Source organism: Ranitomeya imitator, chromosome 3, assembly GCF_032444005.1.
Source record: "Ranitomeya imitator isolate aRanImi1 chromosome 3, aRanImi1.pri, whole genome shotgun sequence".
NCBI classification, from domain to species: domain Eukaryota; kingdom Metazoa; phylum Chordata; class Amphibia; order Anura; family Dendrobatidae; genus Ranitomeya; species Ranitomeya imitator.
In genome coordinates this window covers 761,439,636-761,449,635 of record NC_091284.1, presented here as the reverse complement: position 1 = coordinate 761,449,635, position 10,000 = coordinate 761,439,636, and the positions used below count along the sequence as shown (strand labels likewise).

General features: G+C 49.5%; 1 protein-coding gene across 3 annotated transcripts in view; it reads left to right on the top strand.

Annotated features, from left to right (window-relative positions):
- USPL1 (ubiquitin specific peptidase like 1) overlaps positions 1-1,590 on the top strand; it is a 39,316-nt gene extending 37,726 nt beyond the window's left edge. For all 3 annotated transcript variants that reach the window (XM_069759012.1, XM_069759011.1, XM_069759010.1), the window contains one exon: positions 1-1,590. This exon is cut by the window's left edge and continues 1,109 nt beyond it. In XM_069759012.1, coding sequence (XP_069615113.1) covers positions 1-477 — 477 coding nt within the window. In that variant the 3' untranslated portion in view covers positions 478-1,590.
- The last annotated feature ends 8,410 nt before the right edge of the window (positions 1,591-10,000 follow it).

Sequence of the window (10,000 nt, the reverse complement as noted above, 5' to 3'; positions counted from 1 at the left end):
GAAAAATTAGCAAAAAAGCAGGAGAGTGGTCCCACTGGAGCCCAAGCTAATGGTGCTCCCCATGGCAGCTTTAATCGGAAGGATCATCTACGAGGCTTTGTACAGGAGCTTCAGGAGCACATAGACAATGCCGATAATGAATCTGTATGCACCATGAGCTCATGCACTTCTTTATGTAGTAGTCCTGGAGATGCCGAGTTCTTCAACGAACTTTTCTCACCTTCTCCTGCTGACGGCCAACCAAATGACAGCAGGTATCTGGAGATGTTAGCCGATGGCTGTGGAATATCGGCAGATGGCCACTTACATGAGGGAAGTGGTGGCGTCCAGCATTCTGCCTCGGGAAGTAATTCCTGCCCTACAGTTAGCAAGCTGAACTCTTCTGCTGTAGATGGCTCCTTAAACCTGATGTCAGGCTCTGCTGTAGCAGTTCTGGGTGAAGACAATGACTATTTTGATTTTGATGATTATTTCTAGGACATTATTTCTTGTTCACACAGTGCACTAATGTCGCAGTTTTTCAGGGTCTAAAACTAAATGGAATCCTAGTGGAGGATAAAGGTTTTAGGGTTCCCCTGATCAACTAGGTCTCCACCTGATCAGTGAGGTGGACACCACGTTGAAGAAGAAAAAGAATGTATAGAGGAGCTTCCGTACGCACTGATCTCAGTGATGAGCAAAATGTGCTCAGATAAGGTGTTATCCGAGCATGCTCGGGTGCTAACCGAGTGACTTCTGCATGCTGGAAAAATGTTCTAGTCGCTACAGCTGCAACACATGCAGGGATTGCCTAGCAAACATGAAACCCATGCATTTGTGGTGGCTGTCGAACAGGAACGAGACATGCAGCTACGGGGACTCAAACTTATTTTTTGAGCACGCCCAAGACGCTTGGTTAGCACCTGAGCATAAATAACACCTTATCCGAGCACATTCGCTCATCACTAATCTCAGTCCCTTCCAAGGAAGGTCCAAAAATGGCCGGGCAAGCGAGTTTCCATAGATTCACCCTTATGGCATATCACGTCAATGACAAACATTTAAGGGGTTTCTCCTCTTCCCCTAGAACATGAAATTCTCTTCAAGGTTGGGTCATCTTTCCATAAGTAAAATTGTGACATGCATACTTCCTTCATATTTCCTTATGAAAATAAGGTAGGGTTAAAGGGCTCGTCCTGCTCCACTCTCTTCTGCATTGCGAGGAGAGCTGGGTAGGCGACATCATGCGTACGGATACTTGTCGGGATGCGTGCATAATTGGCCGGTATCCTGTACCTTTCTCATTCATTAGGGTGGAACAGATGTTTGATACATCCCCTGTGCACACGGGTCTTCTCAGGTATCTATAGACGTGGTCACCTGCACTCGCCACCTGCTGGGAGGTTAGCTGCACAGGACAAACACTTATAAATTTGTTCAATCGGCGCATGAACGTTTTCCTCATAAGCTGCAGTAATGCTTCAATTTTACTACACCTGACAAGTGGCTGGAAGGCGCCATGGAGCCCAAGCCTAGTAATCCGATCTTAAAGGGAACCTGTCACCCCGTTTTTTGAGATTGAGCTATAAATACTGTTAAATAGGGCCTGCGCTGTGTGTTCCTATAGTGTATGTAGTGTACCCCGATTCCCCACCTATGCTGAGAAATAACTTACCAAAGTCGCCGTTTTCGCCTGTCAATCAGGCTGGTCAGGTCGGGAGGGCGTGGTGACATCGCTGGTTCTTCTTCAGCTTTACGTTGGTGGCGTAGTGGTGAACAAGCAGCGCGCGATCTGCGCTGTAATCCCTTGCATCGGTGGGGGCGGCCATCTTCCTGGGGCCGCGCGTGCGCAGATCGAGTGCTCTGCTGCACGGGGCTTCAGGAAAATGGCCGCGGGATGCCGCGCGTGCGCATTAGAGATCGCGGCGGCCATTTTCCCAAAGCCGAGATGCAAACTCGGCTTTGGGAAAATGGCCGCCGCGATCTCTAATGCGCACGTGCGGCATCCCGCGGCCATTTTCCTGAAGCCCCGTGCAGCAGAGCACTCGATCTGCGCACGCGCGGCCCCAGGAAGATGGCCGCCCCCACCGATGCAAGGGATTACAGCGCAGATCGCGCGCTGCTTGTTCACCACTACGCCACCAACGTAAAGCTGAGGAAGAACCAGCGATGTCACCACGCCCTCCCGACCTGACCAGCCTGATTGACAGGCGAAAACGGCGACTTTGGTAAGTTATTTCTCAGCATAGGTGGGGAATTGGGGTACACTACATACACTATAGGAACACACAGCGCAGGCCCTATTTAACAGTATTTATAGCTCAATCTCAAAAAACGGGGTGACAGGTTCCCTTTAAAGGGCCTGTCCTCCTTTTGGAGACTTTTTTTTTTCTCTCTCTCTTAAATGCTTATAATTGGGCCTAAAACCCATTTTTGAAATTGGGTTTCTTTAAAACTTTTGCACCATTTGCCTCTTATAGCCGCTGTATTAGGCCGGGATCACACATGCGAGAAAAACGTCCGTGACACTAAGTGCAGCTTTCCTCACAGACTGCACAGATCTCCAGTCCACACAATGGCTGGTGGAGGAGGAACATGGGACCAGTCCTGTCCACCAGTCTCCGCCAATAGAAAACCTCACATGAAAAAGCTGTTGTTCTATTGGAAGAGACTGGTGGACAGGACTGGTCCCATGTTCCTCCTCCACCAGCAGCCATTTGTGTGGACTGGAGATCTGTGAGGAGGAGGAGGAGAACTGGTCATCCTTATAATGGTAAGAGCCACAAATCTTGTCCCCCCCAAGATAAAGGAGAGCAGATGTGGCCGACCTCATTAACGCATTCTGCAGCCGGCAGCACAAGGTATAATACAGCAGCTACAGGAGGCAAAAGTTTTAATGAAACACGATTGTAAAATTGATTTTTAGGCACAATTGCAGGCATTTAACTAAGAAAAAGAATGTTCCCCAAAGGTGAACAACCCCTTTAACTGAGCTGTGTGGTCCTGCCATGAGTGTGATTTTACCAGTATGTAGGGATTAGAGATGAGCGAACATCGTCGGCTGCCTCCCTTATTCAGCAAGCTATAGAGCTTACCGGAGAATCTGCATCGGGAACCCAGATACCTGGAGCGCTCCCAATGATCAGCTATCTGGTGCTGCTTGTGTCGTGGCTGTGTGACGGTCACTTCATACCGGCTCTCCATATACAGTATGTGCTGTGATTGTCACACAGGCGCGACACATGGAGCGCCAAACAGCTCTGGAGCGCTCCAGGTATCCGGGTTCCCGATGCAGCTTCTCCGGTAAGCTCTATAGCTTGCCGAATAAGGAGGGAGCTGACCATGTTCGCTCATCGTTAGTAGGGATTGCATCCATACTGCTCCGTGCATCTGTTCTTGGTCATCTCTTCTGCACTTTATAGGTTGCAGTCAGTGGAAAGTGTCCTTACAGGAAGAACAAGTCTCCTCGTGTGTCAAAAAAGAATCAATGCAAATCAGACTTTTTACTTTTGAGAGCTTTTCACCCTTGCACCTTATCGTTTGACAGTGCGCTTCTAAGTGATGTATCCGGAAATGACGTAACTCCTCTGCAGCCAGCGGTAATGCTCCAGGCACGTCGGGGTATGTTCCCACCTAGTGTCACAGCACCGGTTAACTAGATCTCACTCCCGCTCTCCGGAAATCCACCTGCGTTACAGATCTGAGATCCCGCATGGTACCTTACGCTGCAGATGGCGGAGCGGCCGTCACCTTTCACAATGTATAGGGAGGAATATGCATAAAATACAAGCCATAGGCACAGCATTATTCACCACACAGTGAAATACATCCTCTAGTTTTTTATGTTTTTTTTATGGTGCGGAAATCTGCACTGTACGAATATGCACTTAAAGAACGAAATGTTCCCACTGTAGGTCCAAGTGGTGCCGTATAATTATTTGCATTGAGTTGTGGCAGCATTTTTAGGGTTTCGGATTTTTATTTTTTTTTTTAAACTCATCCCAGATTTACATTATTGGTACCGAGTGCCTGACTGTGACCCAGCACAAACCCCACAAGGTGTGAACATTTGACATCTTGTGACATTTGATTGTTGCTCCTCCATGTTGTCCATTCACTGTGTCGCACGATTGTTTCCTCATCATCGGCGCGGTCTGTACATTTCCTGACTTGACTTGAAAATTTGTATATTTTATTTGTTTGGCGACTTTTCTTTTTGTGATGGACTTTCTGCTCTATTAACGTGTAAATTATTACTGCGTCTTTGTTTTATTTGTAAATAAAATACAATTTAAATAAATACAATTTGCGATTTTCTATTTTATGTATAATAAACAGTAGAAAAATGAATAAATGTATTGAGAGCAAGGAGATGTGTGAACATTTATTTAATATATTATACACACGCATACATGTTATATTTATATATCTTTTTGTTTTGGATTTGCTTACACTGACAAATTCATGAACTTGAAGGGGCTTTCCCCTTTTGGCCAGTCAATCCCCAAAATATTGCAGTGATTGGCTGCAGTGGTGATGCGCGTTCTCTGTGAGATTTCACCGCTGCAGCCAAACAGCAAGAGACTGGAGCAGCATTGGCGAGCCAGGGATTGCGAGTACTATCACGCTTTATTTTACGTTCCTGTAAAATAAAAACCAACCTGTCATTTTATCATTTGTCGTCACCCGGTTGCCTTTTTCGGTGAGATGCGCTCACGCCGACTGTTCGCTTTGAGGGGACGATCGGCCAACGAAATGCTCACTTGGCAACTGGTCGCTGCCATGTTTAAACCAACGATCATGGGTTGGAGGAACGAGGGCTCAAAGGGCTTTAATGGGAATTAAATGATCTATTGTTAAAAAGTACCTTTAGCAAAAACTTGGTGTAAAGTGTAAGAACAATGCCTTTTTAACCAAAAATATATACCCCAGATATACCGACAGGATAGGTTATCAATAGGCGGGAGTGTGGGGCCCCATCCGATCAGGTACTTGCATCGGCGGTGGCTGGATGTGGGGACCTGATCTGTGGAGATCTTCTCAATACTGTATGCCTGGACAAAGCCTTTAATTTTCAATTTCACTGTTAAAACCAAGTGTGAACATATATTTTTTTCCTTTAATATAAATTCCTTTTTAATAAAAGTTTTATCAGCTTTGTGCTGTCCGAGCCATGAGCCTGGCTGCCAGGAATACATCACTATGAAATGTACAGAATTTCAGAGAGCGTAGTTTGAAAAATCTGGGAGGGAATTATTGGGAAATATCGGACTAGTTCGATGCAGGCCCCCCCGCTGTCTTTTCCCTGCCCTTCTCCAGTTCAGTGCCATGTGTCTATCTACATTCATAAGGAGAGACCTGGCAATGAGCTGGATGTGTGGGAGTCGCTGAGGCGGCATCATACTGTGTGGGGTCACTGAGGAGGCATCATACCATGTGTGGGAGTCGCTGAGGCAGCATCATACTGTGTGGGGTCACTGAGGAGGCATCATACCGTGTGTGGGGTCACTGAGGCGGCAACATACAGTGTGTGGGGTCACTGAGGCGGCAACATACCGTGTGTGGGGTCACTGAGGCGGCATCATACCATGTGTGACGTCACTGAGGGCATCATACCGTGTGTGGGGTCACTGAGGCGGCATCATACCGTGTGTGGGGTCACTGAGGCGGCATCATACCGTGTGTGGGGTCACTGAGGCGGCATCATACCGTGTGTGGGGTCACTGAGGCGGCATCATACCATCTGTGACGTCACTGAGGCGGCATCATACCGTGTGTGGGGTCACTGAGGCGGCATCATACCGTGTGGGGAAATCGCTGAGGTTGCATCATACCGTGTGTGGGGTCACTGAGGCGGCATCATACCGTGGGGTCACGGAGGCGGCATCATACCGTGTGTGGGGTCACTGAGGTGGCATCATACCGTGTGTGGGGTCACTGAGGCGGCATCATACCGTGTGGGGTCACTGAGGCGGCATCATACCGTGTGTGACGTCACTGAGGGCATCATACCGTGTGTGGGGTCACTGAGGCAGCATCATACCGTGTGTGGGGTCACTGAGGCTGCATAATACCGTGTGGGGAAATCGCTGAGGTTGCATCATACCGTGTGTGGGGTCACTGAGGCGGCACCATACCATGTGTGGGGTCACTGAGGCGGCATCATACCGTGTGTGGGGTCACTGAGGTGGCATCATACCGTGTGTGGGGAAATTGCTGAGGTTGCATCATACCGTGTGTGGGGTCACTGAGGCAGCATCATACCGTGTGTGGGGTCACTGAGGCAGCATCATACCGTGTGTGGGGTCACTGAGGCTGCATAATACCGTGTGGGGAAATCGCTGAGGTTGCATCATACCGTGTGTGGGGTCACTGAGGCGGCATCATACCGTGTGTGGGGTCACTGAGGTGGCATCATACCGTGTGTGGGGAAATCGCTGAGGTTGCATCATACCGTGTGTGGGGTCACTGAGGGCATCATACCGTGTGTGGGGTCACTGAGGCGGCATCATACCGTGTGTGGGGTCACTGAGGCGGCATCATACCGTGTGTGACGTCACTGAGGGCATCATACCGTGTGTGGGGTCACTGAGGCTGCATAATACCGTGTGGGGAAATCGCTGAGGTTGCATCATACCGTGTGTGGGGTCACTGAGGCGGCATCATACCATGTGTGACATCACTGAGGGCATCATACCGTGTGTGGAGTCACTGAGGCGGCATCATACCGTGTGTGGGGTCACTGAGGCGGCATCATACCGTGTGTGACGTCACTGAGGGCATCATACCGTGTGTGGGGTCACTGAGGCTGCATAATACCGTGTGGGGAAATCGCTGAGGTTGCATCATACCGTGTGTGGAGTCACTGAGGCGGCATCATACCGTGTGTGACGTCACTGAGGGCATCATACCGTGTGTGACGTCACTGAGGGCATCATACCGTGTGTGACGTCACTGAGGGCATCATACCGTGTGTGGAGTCACTGAGGCAGCATCATACCGTGTGTGGGGTCACTGAGGTTGCATCATACCGTGTGTGGGGTCACTGAGGCGGCATCATACCATGTGTGACGTCACTGAGGCGGCATCATACCGTGTGTGGGGTCACTGAGGCGGCATCATACCGTGTGTGTGGGGTCACTGAGGCGGCATCATACCGTGTGTGGGGTCACTGAGGCGGCATCATACCGTGTGTGGGGTCACTGAGGCGGCATCATACCGTGTGTGGGGTCACTGAGGCGGCATCATACCGTGTGTGGGGTCACTGAGGCGGCATCATACCGTGTGTGGGGTCACTGAGGCTGCATGATACCGTGTGGGGGAAATCGCTGAGGCAGTATCATACCGTGTGTGGGGGAAATCGCTGAGGCGGCATCATACCGTGTGTGATGTCACTGACGCGGCATCATACCGTGTATGGGGAAATCGCTGAGGCAGCTTCATACTGTGTGTGGGGGAGTCGCTGAGGCAGCATCAAACTGTGTGGGGGAATCGCTGACGTTGCATCTTACTGTGTGTGGGGGAATCGCCGAGGCGGCATCATACTGTGTGTTGGGTCACTGAGGCAGCATTACACTGTGTTTGAGGTCACTGAGGCGGCATTACACTGTGTTTGAGGTCACTGAGGCGGCATCATGCTGTTGGGGTGTGTGGGGTGACGGGGCATTATACTGGTGGTGCGTGCACGCGCAGTGACTGGCAGAATCATACTGTTGTGTGTGGTCACTGAGGCAGCATCATGCTGTGTATGTATGTATGTATAGTCACTGAGGGGGCATCATACTGTGTGTGTATGTATAGTCACTGAGGGGGCATCATACTGTGTGTGTATGTATAGTCACTGAGGGGGCATCATACTGTGTGTATGTATAGTCACTGAGGGGGCATCATGCTGTGTGTGTATGTATAGTCACTGAGGGGGCATCATGCTGTGTGTGTATGTATAGTCACTGAGGGGGCATCATGCTGTGTGTGTATGTATAGTCACTGAGGGGGCATCATGCTGTGTGTGTATGTATAGTCACTGAGGGGGCATCATGCTGTGTGTGTATGTATAGTCACTGAGGGGGCATCATGCTGTGTGTGTATGTATAGTCACTGAGGGGGCATCATACTGTGTGTGTATGTATAGTCACTGAGGGGGCATCATACTGTGTGTGTATGTATAGTCACTGAGGGGGCATCATACTGTGTGTGTATGTATAGTCACTGAGGGGGCATCATACTGTGTATGTATAGTCACTGAGGGGGCATCATACTGTGTGTATGTATAGTCACTGAGGGGGCATCATACTGTGTGTGTATGTATAGTCACTGAGGGGGCATCATACTGTGTGTGTATGTATAGTCACTGAGGGGGCATCATGCTGTGTGTATGTATAGTCACTGAGGGGGCATCATGCTGTGTGTGTATGTATAGTCACTGAGGGGGCATCATGCTGTGTGTGTATGTATAGTCACTGAGGGGGCATCATGCTGTGTGTGTATGTATAGTCACTGAGGGGGCATCATGCTGTGTGTGTATGTATAGTCACTGAGGGGGCATCATGCTGTGTGTGTATGTATAGTCACTGAGGGGGCATCATGCTGTGTGTGTATGTATAGTCACTGAGGGGGCATCATGCTGTGTGTGTATGTATAGTCACTGAGGGGGCATCATGCTGTGTGTGTATGTATAGTCACTGAGGGGGCATCATGCTGTGTGTGTATGTATAGTCACTGAGGGGGCATCATGCTGTGTGTGTATGTATAGTCACTGAGGGGGCATCATGCTGTGTGTGTATGTATAGTCACTGAGGGGGCATCATGCTGTGTGTGTATGTATAGTCACTGAGGGGGCATCATGCTGTGTGTGTATGTATAGTCACTGAGGGGGCATCATGCTGTGTGTGTATGTATAGTCACTGAGGGGGCATCATGCTGTGTGTGTATGTATAGTCACTGAGGGGGCATCATGCTGTGTGTGTATGTATAGTCACTGAGGGGGCATCATGCTGTGTGTGTATGTATAGTCACTGAGGGGGCATCATGCTGTGTGTGTATGTATAGTCACTGAGGGGGCATCATGCTGTGTGTGTATGTATAGTCACTGAGGGGGCATCATGCTGTGTGTGTATGTATAGTCACTGAGGGGGCATCATGCTGTGTGTGTATGTATAGTCACTGAGGGGGCATCATGCTGTGTGTGTATGTATAGTCACTGAGGGGGCATCATGCTGTGTGTGTATGTATAGTCACTGAGGGGGCATCATGCTGTGTGTGTATGTATAGTCACTGAGGGGGCATCATGCTGTGTGTGTATGTATAGTCACTGAGGGGGCATCATGCTGTGTGTGTATGTATAGTCACTGAGGGGGCATCATGCTGTGTGTGTATGTATAGTCACTGAGGGGGCATCATGCTGTGTGTGTATGTATAGTCACTGAGGGGGCATCATGCTGTGTGTGTATGTATAGTCACTGAGGGGGCATCATGCTGTGTGTGTATGTATAGTCACTGAGGGGGCATCATGCTGTGTGTGTATGTATAGTCACTGAGGGGGCATCATGCTGTGTGTGTATGTATAGTCACTGAGGGGGCATCATGCTGTGTGTGTATGTATAGTCACTGAGGGGGCATCATGCTGTGTGTGTATGTATGTATAGTCACTGAGGGGGCATCATGCTGTGTGTGTATGTATAGTCACTGAGGGGGCATCATGCTGTGTGTGTGTATAGTCACTGAGGGGGCATCATGCTGTGTGTATGTATAGTCACTGAGGGGGCATCATGCTGTGTGTGTATGTATAGTCACTGAGGGGGCATCATGCTGTGTGTGTATGTATAGTCACTGAGGGGGCATCATACTGTGTGTGTATGTATAGTCACTGAGGGGGCATCATACTGTGTGTGTATGTATAGTCACTGAGGGGGCATCATACTGTGTGTGTGTGTATAGTCACTGAGGGGGCATCATGCTGTGTGTGTGTATAGTCACTGAGGGGGCATCATGCTGTGTGTGTATGTATAGTCACTGAGGGGGC